Below are 27,407 nucleotides of genomic sequence, written 5' to 3'. Positions count from 1 at the left end.
TCTTCAGGACACCACTGCCATGATCAATATTGTTGAACAAATACATTCTGGCCCAAATGAGATTCTCGTCACACTAGACGTTGAATAGTTATATACCAACATACCTCAAACCACCTGTATCGAGATCATGAATCAATACTTGGAGAAGAGGGAAGACTTAACAATTCCTTCTGATTTCATCACAGAGTGTATCAGACTGGCTTTAACCAAAAATGTCTTCCTTTGTGAAAATGTATATTACCAGCAACTCCAGGGGACAAGCATGGGGTGACTTTTGCCCCTGATTTAGCTAATCTCTTCATGGACAATTTTGAGGAAAAGTTCATATTCGCTGGTATGAACCCATTCCAAACACAAATAACATCATGGCACTGCAACATAGACGATGGGCCTCATTAGGAGTGTTGCGGTAAGGCGCTGTTACCTCGCCGCAACATTCTGAGTTTGCTCGCGGGTGCCACTCTGGACGCCTGGTCAGACCAGGCGTGCAGAGCGGCACCCGCAAGCAGAATAGGATGGTAGCAGCGGTACCGTTATTAACGGTACCGCTGCTACAATCCTCCCCATTCCCGATGAGCCCTATGGGGGCTTAAATGGGAATGGGGAGGTACTGGGACCGGGTCCTGCGAATGGGAATTACCGGGCCCTCCAAGGTCGGACTGGCCCGGTAAGTCCCCTTTTGCGGGACACGGACCTGGACCTGAGTTTGGGGGTAGCCATGCCCTTAATAGCGCCATGGCTACCTCCAATCTCGGAATGAGGGCCATTAACAACTTTCCTCCTGTGGCTTGATGCGCAGGTTCCAACGATCAAGTTCACCATGGTATCCGACATAAATAAAATAGCGTTCTTGATTTAGAAATCCACAAAGCAAAGGACAATACTTTGTCCACAACGCTATAGAAAAAACCTACTGACAAGAACACTTTGTTATTGTTCAGCAGCTTCCATCCACAGAGCCTCCGTGAAAACTTGCCGTATGGTCAGTTTTTACAGATACAACGCAATTGTAGCTGCATAGAGGATTATACAACCAACAGTCAAGCTTAGTAAAAAATAAAAAAAATCACAAGTATCCCTCTAAGATCATTAGGAACTCCTTGAAAAGAGTCTGCAACATAAGACGAGAAGCATGCCTCACTAAATCAGTTAAGACCAAAGAAGAGAAAATAACCTGTTTCACTTCTTTTTCCCCTATAAGTATTGACCTCAGGAGAGTTATCCTGAAACACTGGAAGATAACACAATCTGATGATTTCAAACTCAATACCCCAAGATTCGCATCCAAAAGAATGCCTAATCTGAGGGGCGCATCCAAAAGAATGCCTAATCTGAGGGATAAATTAGTGCACACTTATCAATTTAGAAAAGACTCCCCATCTAATCAAGACACTTTATGGAATCTCCCCCTCTTTTGGGACATTTCAAATGTGGTCACTGCTCAGTATGCCAATTTACAAGCAATATCAAACAAATTGACCTCAAGGGACGTATCTGGCACCTCAAGACCTTTACGAATTGCCAGACTAAATGGGTAGTGTATGGGATTAGATGCCTGTGCGGATTATTCTATATTGGTAAAACAACAAGATCTGACAAACTTCGCATATGCGAGCACTGAGCAGCTGTAAAAAATGAAGTCATAGACAACCCCTGGTAGCTCACTTCAAACAAGCTAAACACACACACAATGACATTTACTGGTTTGTGCTTCAGACAATGAGACCACTCCCACAGGGCTTTGGGGGCGATAGAGATCTAGCCCTCAAAAAGCTAGAACAAAAATGGATCTATGATCTAGACACTGTCAAAACGGGACTCAATGTTTGTGTGGAATGGAATCTATTTATTCACTAACCCAGTTCGACCATCAGTTGTCAGTAACAACAAACCATGGAATGACCCATGCCTAGTAGCCTTCCATTATCTTGATTGTGCGTATCATTTTCCAGCTATATTGTAGCCAATTTCTTCGTTTTCAGTTTCATTCACTAGATTAGGTTAACACCGTCAGTTTTTTCACCATTTACCAGTGCCTCCTTTTTCACATTCATATTCGGTTACAAATATATAGATGTCATCCACTAAACTGACTGTGTGGTGTGAGGTTCCATCAACCCGTGAGCTTTTCACATGCGCGTACATACCAGCATCTGTTGTCCTTCACCATCACTATGGACGTCTTTTGACTATCCAATATGGAGGCCAAGTCGACACACTCCCACCAAGGAGAGTGACGGCGTCTATGCGCCTGAATGCGGCAAGCGGAAACGCATTAATACGGGCTTGCAATGGATGCGAACAGCAGCACATCATGAGTGAAAATAATGTTCCGACATTGGCAAGTAAGTGCACCCATCCCCCTTTTCTTTCTGAAGCCACAATATAATTGGACATTTCGGTAATTATGGGAACCTTTTTTTAGGTGACGAACACACTCGAACGTCACAATCTCCCAATCGGATTAACGCCGTCCCCTCGCGGGAAAACGCAGCACGTCTTGGCTGACTTTGTTTCTGCAGCGGGCTGGCTCCTAATACATCTGACACTTTTCGTAAGCATTGTTTGACACTGCTTGCACTAAACATGTGGTCGCGCCATAACTGGGTATATTTAAAACACTGCTACTACACATTGATTTCCCCAGGATGGAACACGAATAACTTGACAAAATACTGTGATGGTTCTATGAGCACTCGGATAAATGCCGCAGCTGCCATGTCACACAGGTAATAAACATTCTTTAGACATATGAAAGTGTGCAGACATATGAAATATCGTCTCTTAAGTAAGAACATGTTTGAGCCTTGTTGGCTATATATCTCATGAAACAAAGGAGCTAAAACCATGTATGTTTGCTCTTTTTTGCTTTACAGTTACGGAAATGCTCCAAATGATGCCGTACTAATAAGGAGCCAAAAAATCTCTGAATAAAGTCGCTCCATACACCTAGTGAAAACAAACAGAAGGTTAGTAGGACAAACTCCCCATGATTGCATGATACAAGCCCCCTCTAGGTAATTGGGCTTAATATACTGATAGGTTTTTAACGTGCATTCACCTTGTGTCCAATTATTAAAAGCGTCCTGAAGACGGGTTTCGATAACACACTGACATCAAGAACTGTCCCTCTCTGGTGTGGTTCTCGACACCTAGAAACACATTGTAGTGTTGACGCCCCATGTTTCAATAGTGATCTAAACATGGTTTCAATTAGTCACCTCTGTTACTAACATCACATTGGTCTAAATGAAAAGATGCATTCTTGTCTAAATTATTAGATTGGTTTATGCACTGTGTCTCTCTTTTCTTCAAACGCAACCAAGAATGAGTTTTGAATATGGCTTTTACTTTGAAATATGGCTTTTTAAAAAAAAAAAAATTTTTGGGTATGTCTTTGTATATGAATTAAAATAGTTTTTTTTCATGATTTCTGGCTAAGACATATGCTCTGTAAATAGCCTCATGCAATAATTTGGGGTGCTGTTCATCTGCAAACAGTGTTTTGGGAAGCAGGGTAGCTAGTAGTGGGACTGTCTGTTTCTGTTACTAATGAGCGTAGCTGACATTCACTGTATCATCTCTTGGGGTGCGACCCAATAATCACAGTGTCACTCCACAGCAATCAGCCAGTAACACACTTTATCCCAGAAGGGAGGCCATAGCTGACAAAGTAATTTGAAATAGGGCAAAGCTAGATTTGAGAATCCCATATGGGGGGGGGGGAGTGTCCTACAGTCAACAATACAATTCGCCCGCCAGACAATGCAGTTTGAAATGAGGCTCGGCTAGACTCGAGATAGTTGTATAGTGGGGGAGAGAGCAAATGGATGCAGTACCAAACTAAGCTAAGTTGGAAGCACAGTTGAGCAACTGACTATAACCTTAACTACAGCTATGTTAGAGAGTCCTGTATAGTGGGAGATAGGCCCACGCCCAACAGATCAAAAGGGTGTAGTACTAACCACAGCTAGATTTGAGACAGAGGTGAACAAGTGATTATAACAGTAAACACAGCTAGATTTAGGAGTCCTGAATAGTGGGAGAGAGGCCTACGCCTAAAAGATCAAATGGGCGCAGTACTGAACACAGCTAGATTTGAGACATAGGTGAGCAAATGATTACAATACTAAACACAACTAGATTTGAGAGTCCTGTATAGTGGGAGAGAGGCCTACGCCTGGTAGATCAAATGGGTGCAGTACTGAACACAGCTTGCTTCGAGACACAGGTGAACAATCGATTACAATACTAAACACAGCTAGATTTGAGAGTCCTGTATAGTGGGAGAGAGGCCTACGCCTAACAGATCAGATGGGTGCAGTACTAACCACAGCTAGATTTGAGACAGGTGAACAAGTGTTTATAATTCTAAACACAGCTAGATTTGGGAGTCATGTATAGTGGGAGAGAGGCCTACGCCTGGTAGATCAAATGGGTGCAGTACTAAACACAGCTAGCCTTGAGAAACAGGTCAACAGATGATTACAATACTAAACACAGCTACGTTTGAAAGTCCTGTATAGTGGGAGAGAGGCCTACGCCTGGTAGATCAAATGGGTGCAGTACTAAACACAGCTAGCTTTGGGACACTAGTGAACCAATGATTACAATACTAACTAAACTCAGCTAGACCTGAGAGTCCTGTATAGTGGGAGAGAGACCTACGCCTAACAGATCGAATGGGTGCAGTACTAAACACAGCTAGCTTTGAGACACAGTTGAACCAATGATTACAATACTAAACACAGCTAGATTTGAGAGTCCTGTATAATGGGAGAGAGGCCTACGCCTAACATATCAAATGGGTGCAGTACTAAACACAGCTAGATTTAACAGTGTGGGTCGAGGGAGGCAGCAGAAACATTTACAGTGTTTTAGATAAGTTTGATAACTGGCTAGGCTTCCGGGGGGTAGAGTACTTGCTCTACTCCCCACCTAGACCACTCCTACCGTTATGGTCCTGGTCGTTGCTGGTTGATGGCTGGTCACTGGCTTCCCCTGCGGACACCTGCTGACACTTTCTGTAGCCGCCTCTGTTGGAGCCACCCTTTGCCTTGTGGCCCTTAGCCGCAGGGGCTGCCCTGGAAGGCCTGCCAATGGCCGTTTGGCGATCCAATCAGGGATGGTAGGTGGGGCTAGGAGGCGGGAGCTGTAGGCCCAGCTGTGTTGATGGAGGGCCCAATCATAGCCAGTGTTGTGGGTAGGCAGCCAATCCGGGCTGGCGGGAGGCAGGAGTGGGAGGAAACACGGAAGAAGGAGACGGTTCGGGAGGGAGTGGCTATGGCGTGCTACCGGGCCTAGGGCCGCACATGCTGGTGGAAAACAAATAATCAGGTGCCCATGGGTCTAAAAAGAAACACAAACACTCACCTCTTTCTGCGATGCGAGATGCAGAGAGAGCGAGCGCAGCGAGTCATTAGGCCCAGCTGTGTTGATGGAGGGGCCAATCAGAGCCGGTGTTGTGGGCAGGCAGCCAATTCGGGCTGGCAGGAGGCGGGAGTGGGAGAAAACACGGAAGAAGGAGAAAGTTCGGGGAGGGAGTGCTATGGCGTGCTACCGGGGCCTGGGGCCGCAATTGCCGGTGGAAAACAAACAGGTGCCCAGGGGTCTACAAAGAAACACAAACACTCACCTCTTTCTGCAATACGAGATGCGGAGAGAGTGAGCGCAGCGGGTCACTAGGCCCAGCTGTGTGGATGGAGGGGCCAATCAGAGATGGTGCTGTGGACAGACAGGCAATCCCGGCTGGCGGGAGGGGGGAGTGGGAGGAAACACGGAAGGAGAAGGTTCGGGGAGGGAGTAGCTACGGCGTGCTACCGGGCCTGGGGCCGCAAATGCTGGTGGAAAACAAATAATCAGGTGCCCAGGGGTCTACAAAGAAACACAAACACCTATTTCCGCAATGCCAAATGCGGAGAGAGCGAGCGCAGCAAGTCACTAGGCCCAGCTGTGTTGATGGAGGGGCCAATCAGAGCAGGGTAGGCAGCCAATCCGGGCTGGCGGGAGTGGGAGGAAACACAGGAGAAGGAGAAGGTTCGGGGAGGGAGTAGCTCCGGTGAAATGAAATAAACAATTGTACATATTTAACATATTTACATCTGGTACAGTAAATGAAAACATCCATCAGTATTAACCAACTTGCATCTCGAAAATCTGTTGAAACCAATTCAAACATATGACACATCTTCTCCAATTCCCTAATCTAGAGCTATCCTAGTCATCAATCCCTAATAGGTCCTGTCTGCTATAAGTAAGCCAATAAGGGTACAGGAGGGTGGGTGTTCCGGCGGGGGTGGGGGGGACTGGAAAGAGACTGTGCTCCAGTCCCTCCCCGCCTTATATGCTGTGCCGGAAGTGCCTGCCCGGGGACGCCTCCCGCCTCCTGGGGGAGGGGTGGGGAGATAGATCCTGTCGAGAGGTGGTGGCAGCCAGAGGGGCGTCCCACTATGTGGGATGTCCCTCAAGCGCCCCCTGCGGGGGCTGGAACATCCTCTAAGCGGTGTCAACCCCCATTGGTCTCCCCACCCCTCTGTCGTGGGAGAGGTAACATACCCTGAGAACATAACCTACTAACCAATAATAGCCAGAAACTAGTTTACATTTTTTGGAAACAACAGGTCACAATTGTATTGGAGGATACAACACAGGGGGCAGTCCCAGCCATAAAGCACCATGGTTCCATACTTGTCCTCGAAGCTTCCCTATACTTGTATCCAACGGGCGTCGAGGAACTCCTGTAGTGGGCGCATCTGCAGCCTGCACAGTCAAATGAGGTATATGTCGAATGCTGGATAGAGTTAGCTCAAAGAGATCCCCAGAGAATACATTTTGAGCAGTGAGGGGCAGGTAGTGAATGGGAATGGTCATTTGGATTAGAATGGCTATGCGTGTCAATGGGCAGGTAAATAATAAACACACACAAGCCATGTGTCCCTAATCACATGCCACATCACTCCTACAAGTAGTACAACGGAGTTGGCTTATAAATGTCGCTTTAACACTTTTTAATAGACAAAAATGCTAAAAAGTTGAAGAGTTCCTGTTTCTAACCCAAACACTACTCTAACAGAAATTGACAACATGGTGACCCACGCAGTATTTAATATTTTGCATATGTATATCTGTAATCCTGGGAATTGTATGTTGCCTTGGGTTCTTATCAATGTTTATGTACCATAACAGTTTGACAGATTTACATACATTAATTTTACACAGTAAACATTTTGCAGTTACTTTGTCAAGATGATGGAGATGCAGGTGGCACAATGCTCTGTTCCTCTGAAGCTTGGCGAGGTTCAAATCTATTTGTCCAGAAGAATAAAAGCTGAAAGAGTAGTTGTACCATTGCAGTGCATCAGTATACTTCTTCTCCTGGAAATGTGAAACAAAGGGAACAGGAGAGGTTCATTGCACTGCGTGTATTAGTAGTATTGTGACCATATCACTGTCAATAAATCCAGATTCTAAACAATATAGGTCCAGTGTGACAAACTAGAAAGTGCTCCCTACTGGCATATGCAAACCCCACACTTTGATGCTGCACCAACATTTCAGAATAATTTCAATATCGACAAAGGCAGCATGTCCAGATGTTGGAAAATAAACTGTTGAAGTCATTAATTTCAAAGCCAGACTTCATAATACCAATGGCAAATAATATTTCAGCAATAATTGAAGTAATATTTCAATTAGTTTCACAATTCAGCAATTGTGAAACTAATTGAACATGTATTAGAAATGTCCCATCAATGCTCACCTGGAATATGTGTTGTGGAGTACACAATCCTTCTTGGCAAAGCACATCTCTACCATGTTTAATTTCCAAAGCCTGAAACATCCAGCGCAGGAATCTAAACGTTAAAATTGTGCATCAAAAAAAGCTAAAAAAATATGGTGAAAACGTGTAGAATTGGCAACAATTATGAGAATTCATTGTGGAACATATCAATATAATGGATGCCAATAGGACAGAAGGAGGGATTAAGGACTACTGGGTGAGGAAGAGACAGTGGGGATACAACCAGAGCAATGGCCTCCAAAATTGATGGTTTGCTGACAGGTTTATGTCCGACTGACTGGGTCCCTACCTGGGTTTCCCAAAATCAGAAGTTACATCTTAAAAGGTAAATCAAAAGAAACCTCTGCCCATTCTCTAAAATTGTCCAACTTTTATCAGGGTAAAATCTGGGAAGTGGAAAACCGGCGTATGCAAAGGGGTGCAAGTTGAAATAAGGGACATAGGGCCTCATTCCGAGTACGGCGCTAACCAATGGCGCTATTAACGCCTTGGTTGACGCCGTACCCGGACCGGCAGCGCCTTGGTGGATGGCGGAATTACCGCCCCATTCCAAGGTTGGCGGGGCGGTAATTCCCCATTCACCAAGGTTCTTCCCCATTCCCTAATGAGCCCCCATAGGGCTCAATGGGAATGGGGAAGATGCAAATAACGGTGACCGTTCATTACGGTCACCGTTATTGGCTTGGAGGCCCCTTTGCGCCCTCGACTTTAACACCTGCTCAAAGCAGGGGTTAAGGGCGAGGGCGCAAAGGGAACTCGGAGTATGGCGGTAAGGGATCACCGCCACCGGTCTCGTTACCGGTGGCCGCTATCCCTTAACGCCATACTCGGAATGAGGCCCATAGAATGCTAATATCCCAATTTTCGTAGCTCGTTTCATATATCAAAGACAAAGTGAGATGTGTTTTCTTTTAGGCCTAAAATCTAAATTTGAAATCATTTTGGCTGCCACTTTAAAGTGGGATTACTTTTGGAAAGTTTAGTATTATTTGCAAATAAAGTAAATTGTCAAAGCTGGTGGTGAGTACTATCACCTGGGATAACATGTTGCTTTGATGCATCCAATCTAGACTATAGTATAGTCTGGATGTTTGAGTGAGGAAATGCATGCTGACAGAATGTATTATATTCATTAAGAACTGTGTGAAGTGCAGATTGTATGCATTCCCTTGTCTGTTAATGCCTAGGGAGAGTCAGCAGTAGTGTGGTGCGGGTAGAGACTTTCAGCTAAATATCTGTCATTTGAGAATAGTACATTTCCAGCCCAGAAATATAAGGAGACTGAAAGTCTAACATCCAGGCCCCTCTTAAAGCTGCATCAAGGCCAAAATAACTAACCTTGCCAATTATACTGAAAGCTTACTATATGTCATAGGGAATATAAAAACACAATTGAAACAGAGCCAAGAGGAAAATACTGTACTTATAATGAAGCAGGTTGACTCAGCCAGAATTTGATCAGCTGTACAATGATTTTAAAACCATTAGGAGGCAAAGGACTCAGCTGAATAGAAAGTTGCTGCTATTCAGCAAGTACACCAACTCACCTTACAGGTGATAGGCGCTCAAGCGCAACATTATCCAAATACAGTGGGTGTGTAAGAATTGGTGCCGAGAATAGAGTAAAATGCCCTATTGAGAGAAAAACTACACATTGTTACCAAAGATTTTGATGATGTAAAGTCGGAGATTGAATGTCTGAAGAAAGAATTAAAGAGCTGGCGCACTGCCGGTCAATAGTCAGCTGGGGAAATGCAAATCTATCAGCAAGAGAGAGACTCACCGCACAAGGAATTACAGAATATGAAAGAAGCACTGGTGCCAAAACTGGGCCATTTGACACAAGCCAGGTTAGTTTGAAAGAATCTAGGGAAGAGCCAGTACAAAGTAAACAGCACATCTTAATTGAAATTGATCATAATGATAGATCGAGGTAAGAAATTAATTATGTACATGCGTCTTTGGACTCACAGTCAAAATCTCACAGACCAATCAGTTTTATGGAAGAAGGGAGAGTGCACCAACCCCTGAGACTACCTCTCCATTGTCAAAAGATTCCTAGAGTCATGCTAGTGGGTTTTGTGTACAAGACCACCTGATACAGGGGGCACCGGAAACACTCTCCATTCTACCCAAACTCTACTAGATCTACAACATGAAGAAGTAATTTCCCTGCCAGAAACAGAGCAATACAAAGAAACCCAGGTGAGAGGATGAGGAGTGGCACACCTAGCATGTCAGGGGTGGACAACAGAGGGAGTGAGAATACACATATACAGAGATTTAGTGAGTCAAGAGACAACATTAAAATACAGAAAATGCAAGCTAAAAGAGAATTTTAAAAGCACCTATCCATGCTGAGGGGGTGGGGAATGTGTGGTTAGCAACCATTTGAGGCAGACATGCTCACTTTTGACTCCTGCTGATCCGGCATTGATAATCTATGTAAAGCAACTTTAATAAGCCGGAAACAACTGGAAATAAGTATGCAGCAGCAGTAAATACCTGGGAGGCTGTGAGCCGGGAGAGAAGCTCTGAAACACCTCCCAAAGTTTGTTTGTTTGTTTGTTTGTTTTATTCACTTATAATGCACACAGGACCCGTGGGTAATAAAGCGCAGCAGTAAGGATATGTGAAACTTAGGTTACATAGTTACAGAAAATAATATACAATAAAATATCAAATATACAGGCTGTGGCAATGATTCAGTAGATATTATATACAAAGCACTATGCATAGTAGCAGATAGCGTAAAGGTAGTGGCATTAACACAGGTAATAAATGCAGATAATGTATATACAGGCCTTATTTGTAACTTAGATACCCAGGAATATACATGACAGGGAGTGTAGACAGTACTATACATGGACACAGATAAAGTACAGGCAGTGCCATTAGTGCAGGTGATAGTCAAGTAGATAGCGATATACAGGCCGTATCAGTACCACACATGTCCCCAGATAAACCGGAGTGGGCGAGTACAGGTACTAGGTAGAGGGTATGTCTAGGCATATGGGGAAGGGAGTTTGGAAGCACTGGCTAGTTGGAAGATTGCTTCAGCTGGTTAATGTAACTAGATCTAAATTTAAGGTAGGATTTCTCAGCGCGTATAGGGGGTGGTAGAGAGTTCCATACTTGAGCTGCCCGGACGGGGAAGCTGGCACCCCAGGCCTTGGTCAGTTTGAATCTGGGAATGATAAGTGTGTTGACATTGGCAATTCTAGATGGTCTGGATGAGCTTCTCTCAATGACACTTTCAGTGAGATAGGAAGGAGCCGCATTATTCAAGGCATTATGCGTGAGGGATGCCACTTTTAGGAGTATTTTGTCTTGGGTAGATAATCAGTTGTTACTACGCCTTAACTTAGTTATATGTGGTCTTCTGGATATACCAAGAGCTGCTCTCAAGGCATTATTTTGCAGAATTTGGATTCTATATGGGATATTTTTGCTGGCACCGATATATAAAGCATTGCAGTAGTCAAGCCTGGATAATATGAGGGCTCTAGCTAAAATAATGCAATTATCGTCTGAGATAAAATGTTTGCCTGCTCTGATAAGTTTACAAGTGTGAGCTGTGGCTGAGGCCAGTGGTTCACCTGTTTGTTGAAGGAGAGGGTGGCATCTAGGTGGAAGCCAAGTGTTTTCACCTCCTTGGCTACCTTGATAATATTTCCATCGATTTCGAAGGAGGAGTAGTCCTGGCCTAGTTTTCTGAGGTTGGAATGTGTGCCCAGAATGATTAGTTCTGTTTTGTTATCATTCGGGCATAGACCATGAGTTGCCATCCATGCCCAGATGATGAGATACACCTTATTTACCAAGGCCAAATCCTTGTTGCAATCCCCTGAAAGTGGGAGGAGAATCTGGGTATCATCTGCATAGTTAGTGTAGGTGATACCAAGAAGGTCCAGATCATCAAAAAGGGGTTTAGTAAATATGTTGTATAGAGTCAGGGATACGCAAGAGCCCTTGGGAACTCCGCACGAAATGGGGATTGGGTCTGCCGCATCTGAGGGGGAGAACACCCTCATGGTCCTATCACTGAGGAATGATTCGATGCATGTTATACCTTCTTTTGAGAAATGTGCATCAGAGTTTAGGTGGCTACAGAGGACTTTATGATCTACAAAGTCGAATGCTGCCGAGAGGTCCAGGAGTAGGAGGAGGGCTGTTTGACCTTTGTCCCGTAGCTCATCTATTTGTGCCTGCAAATCGATGAGGGCGGTCTCGGCTCCGTGTTGTGGGCGGAAGCCCGATTGCCTTGCACCTAGTAGCTTGTGATGTTCCAGGAATTTTTGGATTTGGGTATATGCAATCTTGTCAAGGATTTTAAGCAGGAACTGGACTGTCGCTATGGGGCGGTAGTTAGTAGGGATGAGGGGGTCTAGGGTTTGTTTTTTTAGCAAATGCAGTACCCAAGATTGTTTAAAGTTGGTTGGCACAGTGCCTGAGGCAAATGAGGCATTGACGAGTTTGGATATGAATGGGGAGAGTTCTCTGGCGGCGTCTTTTATGAGTTGTGCAGGGCACAGGTCGCCTTGACAGTTGGAGGGTTTAAGAGAGAGGATAACTTTCTCCACTTCCAAGATAGACGTTTTGGCAAACCTGAATTGCATAGATGGGTTTTGATCCTCAGGGGGTGGGTTGGTGTTGGTTATTGGTGGTTGATTGAGTGATGCTTTCTTAGCAGCTTTTTTCTTTTGGAGCATAGATACTTTGTTGGCTAATGCTTGCTGTATCTCTGTACACCAGGTTTTGTTTTTTATGCACGTGTCTGGAATGGGTGTAGGCGATTCCAGTTCCTTGAGGATGGAGAACAGCTCTCTCATACTCGAGTTGGCCATTGAAATACGCTTATTATATGAATTACGCTTGGCCAAGAGGATTTCTTTCTTGTATCAAGAGATTTCTCTGAGTTTGTTTTTATGGTTTTCTGAAGGGGTGAGTCTCCAAGTGGATTCACAGCTTCTTTTAAGCTGTCGAAGATCCTTAAGTTCAGGGGTGAACCATTTATTGAGGTGGGCTTTAGGTTTGCTAGGTCGAAGTTTTAGAGGGGCTATGTTGTCAAGAGTGGTAAGTATAATTTTGTTGTACTCTTCAACAAGCCGCTCTGGGTCGAGTTGTTCGTCAAGTTTGTTAAGCGTGGGTAGGATGGCAGGAATCACTTTGTCCTTTGTGATACTTTTTTTGTTCCTAGTTGGGCAAGGAGGGGCCATATTAGAGGTAGGCGGGAGTGGTCTAATAGTGGATAACTCATAGGTCACTAAATAGTGCTCTGTCCATAATTGTGGGGAGATGGAGGTGATAAAGGCGGAGCAGTTGTAGTCTGCTAAACAATCGATAGTTCTCCCTTTGCTTTGGGTAGGTTCCAAATTTTCTTGTTAAACCTAGCTCAATTAGGGTATTGGCCACAGTGATGACATGTTTGTCTGATGGGTCATTAAACCCCAGATTAAAGTCCCCCAGGAGGAGCAGTTGTGTGGAGGTTTTGAGATTAGAAGACAGTAAATTGTTAATATCCTCCTCAAATGTTCCCACCGGGCCGGGGGGGGGGGTCTGTAGATGAGGTAGTCAATGTCTGGGAATTGTGAAGCGGGAGTTTGATAGCGCACACTTCGCAGGAGTTGGAGGCTATTTTGTAGGTGGTTCTGATGTCTAAGCTAATTTTAGCGATGCTGGCAATGCCACCACCTCGCGAGTTGTTTCTATCTTGTTTTAGAATGGTATAGCCATCTGGGATGGCAAGGGATAATAAAGGTCCTGCTGCCTCATGGAGCCAGGTCTCTGTGACGGCGAGGAAGTCCAACTTATTAGTCAGTATAAGTTCACAGATTTCAGTGGCATGCACCGTCAGGGATCTGGCATTTTTTGATCCGCCCTTGAATGGTAGGGCCACTAAGGTGGGTTTAGTTTGTTTCGTTTTAATAAGAGAGGGGAGACATGTCTGAATTTTGCTGTTGGCAGTGTTAGTTTGTTGGCTATTGGTTCTTGTGTTGGTGGCAGGGCAGTGTCTTGTCAGAGGCTCATGTAGCCTCGTGAGTCTTGCTCTGAGTCTGGAGTTTCTAGTGGGTTAACTAGGAGGTTCGCTAGTAAATCTGTTCATGGGTCCCCTAGTGAGGTGAGGTAACTCCATAGTGGTGGCGATAGATAAGCAGCATAGGGTTTGTGGGAGATTCGTAGTAGTTAGGTGGGGGCTGATAACTGATGTTAGGCAGGTAGTGAGCATTAAGAAAAAGATGTACCAGAAGCAGTATAATATGATGCTGTCATGATGCCTACCTCCAAGGAGCCAGACCAGGCCCAGCTACCCCAGAGGCAGACATCCTCCCCGAGGGAAGTCTCAGCAGCCCCAAATAGGGGACCTGTGGACTCAGTCCTGGCGCCTTTGGCGCCAGGCTCATATTGGACAACAGTCCTGGCGCCATAGGCGCCAGGCTCATAAAAGATGACTTTGTACCTTTGTAGAAAGGTGCTTGGTGTAAACTTACCTGATGCAGACCATGCTGCAACATCCAGGCCATCTAGAGGCCTGAATGGGACTACTTTATCTTTGGGGACTACTTAACCACACAGGTATGGCCGGAGGAAGAATACATACCTGAGAGGAAGGATACATACCTGGAACTACTTTGAAGGCTATTTAAGCCACGCCCAAGCAGCAACTCACGCTTCGCGTTGTTCTGCGTCTAGCAGCAGGACGCTCATCGTGTCTGCTCCTGCATCCTGACTTCTGCCACGCCCGCCAGCATCCTGGAACACCTGCAAAGGGAGAAGAGAAGAGAATAGAAGAAAGAAGAGTCCTTACCTGCTAAAGCCGCATCCCGGAGACATTTCGCCGACGATCCTGAAAAGGAAGACATTCATTTTAAAAGCACATCACATCGATCGCTGCAGCGCCGCATTCCACTCACCTTTACTGGGCGCCTCCATGTTCATCAGCGGCCATCTGGATCCGCAGCCACATTTCAGCGCCTAGGGAGAAAAAGACAAGAACAAAGGTGAGCTAGGGAAGAGAATAAGAAAACCTTAATTTTCCATCATAAGACTTACCTGTTGGGTCATTCCCACTTCATTTCGGGTCGGTGCCGCATCCTGGCATTTCCGGACCCCAGCCCCTAAGGGGAAAAAAGAGACATCAGCGTTAGTGAGCGAATGCTAAGACATTACCTGAACGCTCATTAAAGACTTACCTGATATCTACTGGAACTGCACCTCTCACTTCGGGTCGGTGCCATATCCCCGGCATTTCCGAACCCCGGCCCCTATGGGGAAAAAAGACACAAGGATTAGTGCTTTAATGCAAGGACACTAAAGGAACCTCTCATCAAACCACTCACCTGAGTTTCCTTCGTTGGTTCCATTGCTCATCTCGGAATCTTTGTTCTGCACCTGAAATAGAGACAACGGACAATTATTATTTCGGGCTCATACTTATAAACAGAATTCTCACAGTATTTTACCGGGAAGGTCAAGCAAACTTGAACTCTCTACAATCCAAGATCCAGTGAAGTAACTGGATTACAACGCGCCCCTGCATCAGAAGCAGGATGGAGAGCTTGTCCTTTCAGACCCTAAGGTGAGACTTCACGGGGAATCGCAGAAGGGTTTCGTGGAGGGTGAGAAGGGAGTGGGAGGCTTACACATTATCCCGCAGATTGTTAATACTCCCTTTTCACACACAGAGGGATATTTCTGTGAGCCAGACAAGCCAGATTTGAGGGTCCGGTCCTGTCCATCTTCCGAGTCCTGCGCTTCACCATAGAAGAGGCAACAGCACTCCAAACCAGGCCTGCGCCTCCGTGGGAGTCAGGTGAGCGTAACAGATGCTCATGGTGTGACACTGCTAGGCTACGGATATCAGCAGGTATTTGTTTAGGTTGGTGCGATTTGGGGATGATGCGGGTCAATATTAGGTTTAACGGTAAGAATCAGGAGGGGCTAAGTTACAAACTATCCCAGGCGATTGTAAAGCATGAGTATAGTTAGGGTTAGTGATCTGTCCTGGTTGCTGAGCCTAGATATAGTAGACTGGGTCACATTCTGACCAATGGCAAACTGTATATAGTTCTTGAGCAGCAGAAGTCATAGGGAGGCATAGTAAATCACATATAGAGTGAGTGGTTATGCAGTAAGTCTGTGGTTCATCAGAAGGTGCACCTTACCGGTATCAAGTGGGTGGAACGGAATGTAAGTAGTCTAGTAAGTTACACCGTGCCGCAGAAGCGCGTCTCTGAACAAAAAGGAAAAGAAGATGGCGGCGGAGGATTGAGGGATGCAGAGAAACAGGAGAGCCGGAGAACGCTGGTAGGGGCGAGAAGCTGTCAACAGAAAAAAGTGGTTGTGGCGACCGACCAGAAGATCTGACTGAGGCAAAGAAATGTGCAATGGCAGATAAAGGCCTTTGGGAGGCGTTGCAGTACGAAGACTGGCGGATCAAAGAACGCAGCACAGTGCCACAAACAAAGAAGACCTGCGACCTAAGGTGCGGAGTGGCCGGGCCGTGACAACATAATCGCAGAGAGTACTGTGGGACGGTGCGGCAGACACGGAGGTGCGACCGAAGCAGTCCAACAGATAAGAACGTGCACCTTGGCCAGCGGAAGTTGGAAGAAAGTATACTGCTACCAGCGGACACAAACAGACAAACTGGAAGGCAGACTCCCTCCTGGAAGCGGCTCTGGCAGCATCAGAGAAAGCAAAGGCTGAGTGAGGGCCAGAAAAGAGGCCTGTAAACACCGTAGAAGGCGGTAAGGAGTGGAGCGTGGGGGCCCAGTGCAAGAGTCGCTTTAACAACCATACAGGAATAGGGCAACCCCCCACCACCCTCAAAACACCAGTGAGGCACTACAGCAGTAACATCGGAAGACCACCAGACTTGAAAACGCCATCCGAGGGTGTATACAGAATCCCCCCCTGGAGGATACTGGGCCACAGAGACATGTTTGTAGGCCCCGTTTAGGGCGTGTGAAGTGCGACGAACACAGAGGGCCGACTAGAGGCCAAGATAGGCTGCAGGCAAAAGACAATTTAAGTGGGGGTGTCACACAGCAGCCCCCAAGTTGGCACTCTGCAGAGAAAGTAGCAGACAACATTGCAGTGGGACGAACACAGGGTTCCGGAAGGGACAACACCCTCCGGGGTGGAGGACCTTCCACCTCCATAACGAACTGCCGGACAGAGAAGGTGAAAAGAAAGGCCCACAGTCGCACAATCAGACCCCTCAGGGTAAGAGCCACCACGAGAGAAGCGGGGTAGTAAAGCACACCAGAAATATACTCCCATGCAATGCCATAACGAAAAAGAAGCCTAAGGGCGGGATAAATCTGGAACAACAGGCCTTGTATGCAGAACAGTGATCAGCACAACCAAACTAAGTGCAAGGGGCACTAGAATCCATGCAAACAACCCGAGAGGAGGAAAAGACTAAAGGTGACGGAGAAGGCTGAAGGGTCAGAGCAAACTATCCAGGCAAGCCCCAGCGTCCCCCCGATCCTGGCTCAAGGAAACACAAAAAGGCTAGATACTAGAGAACGCCATCACTACAAAGTACCAAGACTACCCGAATAGCCAAGGGACCCGGCGGCTCTCATCGCACGGGGCCGTGGGGCAAGTGGGGCGTCCACAAGCAAAGCGAATCTCAGTACCGTGAGATATTAAACAATCAACGTATATCGTGGAGAGAACCTGTGGAGAAGGATGTTATACAGATGTGGCCACAATCAATAAGACACAGCACGCTTGACGACGGCAAGGGGTGGGGGCCACTCAGTAATGCGAGCACCCTGATCCTGAAGCATAATAATAGACAGAACACTGGAGACTACAAGGAGAGGGCAGGCTCCTTGGAACACATGCACACAGGGGGCACTGCAAGGCCTGCCTAGCACAATGGCGACCAATAAGACCAAGCATAAGCAAACTACATTGGAAACCTTTACGAAAGGCCCACCCAATCGTCAAGAAGGAACAGATATCTCCCCCAGCGAACATGGCGCACACAGGTAACCAACAGATCCTGGATGCCATTGCGGCACTTCAAGCAACGCTAGAGGTCAAGATTGATGCAGTGTGCATCGACGTAGGACTGCTACGACAAGATGTCCTAGCCATAGCGGAACGCACTGGGAAATTGGAAGAGCAGGTGAAAGAGAACACAGATGTAAGGGTGCAAAAGACGAAGGACATTGACATCCTCCTGCAGAAAGTTCAATTACTATAAGATATAGCAGAAGATGTGGAAGGTCGGGCACGCAGAAATAACATCAGAATTGTGGGGGTGCCTGAAGGAGCGGAAGGGTCTGATCCCACTGCTTATATCGAAAACATGTTGCTCCAAGAAATAGGAGCGGGAGAACTCACACAAGGGTTTACGATAGAAAGAGCACATTGTTCTCTTATCAGAAGGCCACTGCCAGGTGCTCCACCAAGACCCGTTATAGCTAAGGCACTAAGCTACAAAGACAGAGAGAAGATCCTGGCCTTTTCTAGGTCGGGAGGGACGATGCAAAGGGCATCAATAAAGATCTCAGTGTACCCCAACTACACGTTTCCGGTTCAGAAGAGGAGAGCCCAATACATTACGACGAAGGCCAAGCTCAGGAAGGCAGGCCTAAAATACATGTTAACATATCCAGTGAAACAAAATGTGATATACAATGGCAAAGGGCCTCATTACACGGACGGCGGTAAGGGTTAACGGTCACCGTTAATGGCAACGGTGACCGTTAACCCTTACCGCCATACTACGAGGTCCCTTAGCGGGTTGGTGCTTTAACGCCTGCTTTTTGCAGGCGTTAAAAACCAACCCGCTAAGGGACCTCGGAGCTAATTACGGCACCGCAAAATTGCGGTGCCGTAATTAGCGCCTTCCCCATTCCCATAGAGCCCTATGGGGCAGAAATGGGAATGGGGAAGGGCAATGGCGGAAGTGGGATTTACCGCCCCACCGACCTTGGAATGGGGCGGTAAATCCCCTTACCGCCAAGGCGGTGCCGGTAATTTACCGGCATGGTCCAGGGTGCTAATAGCACCCTGGATCACCGCCTTCCGTGTAATGAGGCCCAAAGTCCTTTTCTTTGAGATGCCGATGGAAGCACAGGAGTGGATGGCAGTGCACGGATACCGGAAACGGCGGAACAGAGCCAACACACCTAGGCGAGAAGGAGAGGACCCGGAGCAGACTGCAAACTGACAATGAATAGATGCATATAACAGGGCAAAGATATGCTCAGGCTACATAGCAATAGGAAATTACAAGCAACACAGAAGCTATAAGGTAACAGGAGCAATATAGGGAATCACAGAAACCCGGTAGAGGGAATGCTAGGTGCTGACCCGCTATCCCCCGAGAAGTAGTTTCAAGGCTACTGTACAGGGCCCGCCCGTAGGGCAACAGGAGACTAGTCTAGCAACCAGGTTGAATGGAGCGGGAAATGGAAAGTCTGAGCATGCCTCGCATAGCTGGACAAGCTAAGTTTGAGTTTTGTTTGGAGTGGGGTCGGGGAGTGGGGGGAGGGACGGAGGAGTGGAGCCTAGCATATATGACACACACTGCATTGAACTCTTACTAAGGCTGGCAATAGGCTGGTGGCCTTAATGATACCTTAGACATAGCACTAAAATGGCTGACACTGTTAAAATCATGACATGGAATGTCAGGGGGCTTAATATTTACGTGAAACATAGAAGAGTGAACATGTATATCAAGAGGAATAAAGTACGGATAGCATTGATAAATGAAACACATTTAGATGCACAAAAACAGAAGAACCTGGCTGGTTCATGGGGGGGGAGTGATGGTGGACTCCACATACTCGACATATGCGAGAGGGGTCCTCATTTGGGTGGACCACGCTATACCATTCAAGTGTTGACCACAAACACCGATAATGAAGGCAGGATGGCAATGTTACACGGCATATTGGAAAATCGGGAGATATGCATTGTGAACACCTAAGCCCCAAACCATGATGCCACTGTGTTTTTCAGATTATTGTATGCAAGGTTGGGACCCTACAGGGATGGAATATTGATTTGGGGAGGGCATTTTAATTGTACATTGGACCCAACCATAGACAAGTCAAATGAGAAACATAAACACTGTCTCCTCCAAGGTGTTAAACTCGCGATTGAAGCACTTTCATCTACGAGATCTATGGAGGGTAAAAGACAGAGAAGGTAGAGAATACTCTAATTATTCGGCCCCACATAAAGTATACACAAGAATAGACTGTGTTTGCTAGTGAGGAACATGACACTGAATTCTCAGAGGTGGAATATTTGGCCAGGGTCTTGTCGGACCACTCCCCACTTGTGGCGAGATGGCGAGTGCCTGCTCCGAGATCACCCAGACCTACACGTAAGTAGAGGAGTGAATCACTGCTCGGTAAAGCTTTCACTGAGCATATTCGGAAGAGTACAGTTGAATTAATTGCAGTAAATGAGGGGAGTGTGCAGAAGGTGAGCACAGTCCAGGAGGCATACAGGTGGTCATCAGGGGGGAAATGATAGCGGAGTCGGGAGGCATACAAAAAGTCATTGTCAATGAACTTAAGAGAATGGAATAGAAATTGATGGTATTGGAAAGGGAGGCTAAAGTAAACAAAGAACACGTAGAGGAAGTAATAGAACCGAAACAGGCATGTCTAGTACAATGGGACAGATTGGGGAAGTTTAATCATGTGAAATACCTGGAAAGGAGCCATGAACAGGGGATAAGACCGGAAGAATGTTAGCCTGGCTGTATAGATGGAATGACACCAGGTCCCCTATATGTTCTATCCGGAATAGAGAACAAGAAGAGGTGAACACGCAGGCAGGCATAAACAAGGTTTTCTCTGAGTATTACAAAGCACTATTTGTGGACCCCCTAGAAAGCGGGGAGAGGGACCTACATGAAGTCCTTGATCTCATTGCCCTACCCCGGTTAGATGCACTCCAGGCAGAGTTACTAGAAGCACCCATACCTCTGAAGGAGGTTGTGGCTACCATTAGGACACTGCCTACGGGGAAGGCACCAGGCACGGATAGGCTCCCTAGTGAATTCTACAAAACCTACATTGATACGCTGGCACCGTTGATGGCCAAGGTGTACAACGAGGCGTACGCAGAAAATATACTACCAGAGAGCATGAGGGATGCCCTGATAGTTCCGCTACTCAAACCAGATAAAGTAAGCACACACTGCATATCCTATAGACCCCTCTCACTGTTGAATCAAGACAGCAAGATCCTTACAGCAATCTTAGCAAATAGACAATGCAAGGTAATACATGTAACACACTGGCTGCGACAGCAAATGTGACTGAGGAGGACTTGCCAGTCCTTCCTCTGACTTGGAGCAAGAACTCCTTTAGGTACTTGGGAGTCACCATTTATCATGACCCTAAACGGGAACATGAATTGAACACAGTACGGACCAAAAATGGGTTGGTAAAATCTATGGATTTCTGGAGTAAGTTACCCCTGTCTGTGATGGGCAGAGCGGCACTGCTACAAATGGTGGCACTGCCGAGACTCATGCATTGCTTCAGGAATGTCCCGTATAATATTCCAACGCAGATCTTTTGGGATTTAGAGAAAATATGTAGGGTGTTACTGTGGCGGGAGGGGAGGAACAGGGTTGCTCTGAGCACACTACAAAGACCGTACGAACAGGAAGTGTTAAAGATACCAAATTTCGAGTTGTACTTTCTGGCGTACCAGCTACAATACGTTGTGCAATGGATGGCAGACGACCCCACGACCGGTTATAAAAAGGAGGTACCTAAGGGACCTACTTTGGATTCCCACCAGGGAACAAACTGGTCATCCTTACCTGGTAGAATTGGGCACACGAGTTTGGAAAAGGACCTGTAGAGTTATGGGGTTTGGGGATCCGCACTCGCCACAGATCCTGATAGCGGCGATCCCAGAAGGGAAACCAGGCAGTAGGGAAATGGTGCGATCAAGATGGGAAGCGTCTGGTGTAGCCACGGGGGGGGCCCTGTGGAATGAAAGGGAGATGATGACGTTGTTGAGTTGCAAGATGCCACGGGCATACACCAAGGCCAGTTTTTGTTGCACAGCACAGTGATGAAGGTACTGCGAGATAGATGGCCGAATAGCAATGATGAGACTATAAGGAGTGAAAAAATTGAGACGCTGCTTACTGTGGCAGAGGGTGGACATGCCTTTTCTTGGATCTACGAGGTATTGATAGACCAAAACTTGCAAACAGAATTGAAGTGTACGGAGAAATGGGAACAGGAATTGGGGAAGACGTTTGAAGATAGAGAATTGAAAGAAGTGACATTGTACCATAAGAGGGTCTCTAGAAATGCTAGACTACAGCTTATATAATTGTATATTACACAAAGAGCATACCTCACACCTGCCGCCATCGTGACATTTAGAGGTGCAAATAGACAAGAATGTCCCAGATGCAGGGTGGAAGATGCTGGATTTATACACATGTTTTGGGGATGTCCAATAGTGCAGGGGTTCTGGAGGGGGGTAGCACACAAGGCGGCCCAGTGAGGCATAGAGCTAGATATCCAGACACTGGCTGGAGGCTTGCATGCTGGGCCGATGTAAGAGAAATGTAAAAGATAAACCATTAAATAAAATCAAAGGCTTGATGTACGTAATGGCCAAACGTAGTATAGCTATGAGGTGGAAAGATGCTAAGGAGCCGAGTATAACTAGATGGTGGAGGGAGCTGGAAAAGTGGGTCACAGCAGAAACTGGAGTATGGCAAAAGGCACTATGAGAACCAAAAGCTGATTTGGGAATAGATATCCAACGATGGATAGCGCTAACTGTGACATTTTTACAAGCAAAAGTGGGGAGGAGGCCGCAAAGACCGTATTGGGGGAGGTAGATGCAATGTGATTGGGATTGTATATTTTGATATGTTGCATAGGCTGAGTTGAGGGGGTTAAGGTAGTGTTAGATGGAGTTGAGATACATATATGATGATAATATGCTGTATAATATTGGGCAGATTGTTTGTTGTTTTAAAAAGTGTTAAAAAATATTTTAAAAAATAATAATAATCTATGCTAGGGACTCTGGTGATGCTCCAGAACCCTTGTGAATATGGAGAAACACTGAGTTTCAGTGACAGTATGATGACACACCATACTACAGAGCCCTACAGAAAAGACTGGAAGCTCACAATCCGGAAGACCAATGGGAAACAGGAATGAGAGGAGGTCCCAGTATCGCTCACATAGACAATCTCCTTATAGTCATAGCGACTAAAGGGGGAAATATGCAAGCAGGGAAAGTGAATCAAGCGCTGCCTCTGATTTTGATGAGGAAAACTGGATCTAATTAAAGGGACACAGTAAAAGAAAAACAAAATCACAATTAGTGAACAACCCAATCACCCAGATTAAGACTAAAAAAACACTTTATGACCCCTCTCCCCCTTAACATTCAAATGCTAAATATTCTGTTTGGGAACATTTCAAAATGTAGGAACAGATGATGGTATCCTTTAGAATGAAGAATTATCAGAATAACAAGGACTTTGTAAAATGGGCGTTCTCATCCGAGTTTTCTAGTTTCTTTGCTGGGCTGGAACATCAAAATCATTACAAATGGTCCTCTTACAAGGCAGTCATTTTGAAATATTGTTCAATTTATAGAAACCCACAAGAAGCCTTCAAAGTAGCCAGCAACTAATGTGTGCTGATGATCAATCTCCTATCAAGTATGCTCATGAATTCAAGTGCGTGTTTGCTCAGATTTCTCTGCATGCTGATACAGAAAGTCGAGAATTCAAAACTGCATTCTTCCATGCCCTTACAGAATACGTGGGGACTCAGTGTGTGATTTTGACGACTCAAGAACCCTTGAGTGGATACTCATGGAGGCCTAGAGAACCTATGAAGTATACAACCCACTACACCCAAAAAAAAGGACAAGAACCTCAAACAAACGCCTTTTCCAACGGTTGTATACGAATTGTTCGTATTACAACTGTTCGAATGACAATTGACCTTTTCACAATTGACCGAATTGTGTCGGTCAATTGTAACATATATGCGGGGGAAAACCCCCCGCAACCCCCTACCCAACCGAAACCCGCCCCAAACCCCTAGTCCTCCACCTTGCATGCAAAATACTGACCATACAAAACCAGAGACTTACAAAGGTACCCAGGAGTAGGGCTCAAAACCCAATATGGGCTATAAGTATGTTTCTCCCACAGATAGAAATACTCAAAGCCCAGGAACAAATTCACAAGGAAATTTGAATCAGAATTATTACAGAGAGAGAGAGAAGCCTATTCCCACCTTCTAGAACCAATTACCAAGAAAATGACAGTCCTCCTTCTAGGTTCCAGGCATCAATACTGCGGTGAGTGGAGATCTAATAATACATACAGCAATAGCCCTCACAACTACAGAGACATTTACTCTTCTAGAGAAGAACAGAGATAAGAACAAAGAAGACTACGTAGTCCAGAAAATGGAGAGAGATTCTTCCAACTAGACCGAGCGGTCAGACAGGGAATCCTGATTCCAATGCTCCCAGAAACCCTGGTCAGAATGAATCGAAAGGACAGGGTGAACAATGCAGGAGGAACAAGTTCAAAATACATAGAGAAGAGGAAAGGGGGAGGTGACAGGAAAGATATGCTATGACGGCCAGGAAACTTGATTTACCTCCCAGAAAATTCCCCATTTGTTTGCTGAAAACTTGTGAAAGGCATATGGTGAGGCATCATTTATTCCTTGAACTAAAACCAGAGAAAAATAAAAACGTGAAATTCACTGAGGAGGAACATTTAACAATTACATAAGAAAAATAAGAGAACACAGAGGAGATAAAAGCCAGTGTTGCTTCTTTCCCAGATGTAATACCCCCTAAAGAAGAACAGAGAATACAGGCGAAAAGAAGTGTGAGAGAATCTGAAAGAAAAGAAAGATTAAAAAAGAAACCCCTAGACACGAGACCCAAAATGCACAGAAAACCCAAAAGAAAAGAATACTCCTCTCTCTTTAGGTGTTTTTAGGCCACGCACACAAAACAGTCCCCATTCCTCATGTAATTTCAAAATATAATTTTATTCGTATAGAGTTCTTGACCAACCCACATAAATTTGACCCTGGAAAGAATACCACTGGAGGGACTATTCAAGGTCAAGCTTATGAAATTGAGAGGCCCCCAAGCCTGCCGGTGAAGTGACCAACAGAGTCAATAAAAGTACATCCCAGGAAGGAATAAGACGAAGACCAAGTGAGAGTATGATTAGGGCAAACAGAATCTACTCTGCTCAAGCCGAGAGCGCTCTGCAGCAGCCTGTTACAAGTTACATTTATACATGAGATTTGTCATCAGCACGGGGATGGCCTAGGGGGCACATGGTGGATTAGGATTGGTCGCTAAGGGGAGGCACCTATAGGTGCTATATGGTCGGTGATGGCTGATTGGTCCACTGGCATGTGACGAGATGATGTAGTGGAGTCAAGGGTTCAGCTGGGCTCATCTGTCGTACATCCGATGGATGGACACATTGGGCCTCATTATAACCCAGGCGGTACCGGGTTAACAGCGCTGGTAAAGGTGCGGGCGCCGTCAACCCCGTACCGCCTGATTACGAGGTCCCCTCGCGGGACCCGATCTGCACGTCTGCTTTCACCAGACGTGCAGATCGGGTCCCGCGAGGGGAGGAGGGAGCAAACAACGGGCCGCTCGTAATCGGCCCGTTGTTGGCTCCCGTACCCATTCCCATTCATCCCTATGGGGGCTGAAATGGGAATGGGGAAGGTCCGGGCCCGGGTTCCTAGAAGGAGGAATTACCGGGCCCTCCGAACTCGGAATGTCCCGGTAATTCCTCATTCTGGGAACCCGGACGCGATTTTGGCGGCAGCCATGCCGCCAATAGCAGCATGGCTACCGCCGAGATCGTAATGAGGCCCATTGACACCTTGTGTATGCAACAATTTTGCCCTTGTGGCCATACATTCACATCCATTCATACGTTTGACCGGTTCATCCGGTTGTGAGACTAGCAGGCTGCATGTATAACAACAAGGCATGCTTATTTATTGCTGAACATCTATTATATATGTTTTGTCACAGATATCACTTTCTTATTCAAAACAGGCTTGAATATTTAGCTGGGGGCGAGGGTTGCAAGGTCGTTGCTTGGGCGTAGGGAAGGTTTGAATACAAGGTTGCTGGGACTGGATTGCAAATAAACATATTTCATTATGATGGTACATTTCCTTAGAAGGGGTTTGGTGACCAGGTGCTTGGACAACATAACTCTTTATAGGGTCAAGGCGGTCAGAGGTGGGCTCAGGCCCCCCTTTCAGGGCTGGTAGTCTTACTTCGTGCAACAGAGGCTTTTTATGCTTACACATGGCGGGTTGTTGCCTTAAACCCTTTTGGTTGGTTTGTGATTTGAGTAAAATTCACTTATGACATCTTATAATTCCATGCTATGGAAGGAAGCTTGCTGCACTAGAAGGTTACGTAAAAGAAAACAAATTGAAAATCAATCCTGCAAAGTCAAAAATAATAATCCTCCAAGATCTCACAAGAAATAATAAACGGAACCTCAAAAGTGCACCGAAATGGAGGCTGTGTAATGACAACTTGAGATGTGTGAAAAAGGCCAAGTATTTAGGAATCTGGTTCAACAGCAACATAAATGATGCACCCTGGACGGAGAACATCATACAAAAATGCAGACAACTAGCATGCCAAGGGGTCATCATAAACAAAAAGTTCGGAAAATTTTCCTTGCTACCAGTGTTAGCTCACTATAACCAAAAAGCCACTCCAACGCTCATTTATGGCGCAGAAAGCGCCCTAGGAGCCCCTGCAACCCTGTGGCCACAGTTGGAAAACCAATACTGGAGACGAGTCCTGCACATACAGAAAGGAATCTCGAGTGCGTGCGTCAGATATGAATTAAACCTTATCTCCCTGCAGGCACGAGTGCTATGGAACATGCTATCCATCTATCGGAAAATAATCACAGACGACTGTACTCCTCAGTTTAAGATCTTACAGGAAGCGCTCAAAGGCAACTTTGAAACCGTGCTGTGCAGATGGGCAGCTGGTTGCAAAAATCAGCTAACGCAACTTGGCACGGACCAATTTACACTGCAAAATAACCCAACCCACGTTAAGAAAAAACTATGGGAACAGGACTGGTGTCTAACAGTGGACGCGCGAAATCGTCATAAGCTCTTTGATGATGCACCCATTGAAGCCAAAGACCGTAAACAGATGCTGCAATACCTGATAAAGACACCCAATGCTCGACACAGAATGACCTACATGAAATTTCGTTTAAACTTATTCAACACAAGAGTGAGCCAAGCGACAAGAGCACGAAAAGTAACAGCAATGCTTAAATGTCGCTTTTGCGAGAAACAAAATGAGACTCTCAAACACCTCACACTGTACTGTGAAAGTCTGAAAGATCTCAGATCTGTTCACTTAGGAAGCTTGGCACTACAGTATGACACTTTATGTGGAGAGGACTTATGGCGCAAATTCCACAACCCCAGGGAAAAATAAATCTTTGGGTTAACAAATTTTCTACAAAAACTGGAAATATTACTCAAAGCTGGACAAGAAAGATGATAAACAGTGG

General features: G+C 45.9%; 1 protein-coding gene across 1 annotated transcript in view; it reads right to left on the bottom strand.

Annotated features, from left to right (window-relative positions):
• Nucleotides 1-27,407, bottom strand: part of TEX11 (testis expressed 11) — a 3,096,519-nt gene that overhangs the window by 1,468,453 nt on the left and 1,600,659 nt on the right. Inside the window, exon 16 of the mRNA XM_069612434.1 lies at nucleotides 7,237-7,374. Within this exon, the coding sequence (XP_069468535.1) occupies nucleotides 7,237-7,374 (138 nt within the window). The remainder of the gene's footprint in view (nucleotides 1-7,236; nucleotides 7,375-27,407) is intronic.

This window comes from Ambystoma mexicanum, chromosome 5p, assembly GCF_040938575.1.
Source record: "Ambystoma mexicanum isolate Mex_15411 chromosome 5p, UKY_AmexF1_1, whole genome shotgun sequence".
NCBI classification, from domain to species: domain Eukaryota; kingdom Metazoa; phylum Chordata; class Amphibia; order Caudata; family Ambystomatidae; genus Ambystoma; species Ambystoma mexicanum.
The sequence above is the reverse complement of the archived record's forward strand: the minus strand, read 5'-3'. Positions and strand labels throughout refer to the sequence as shown.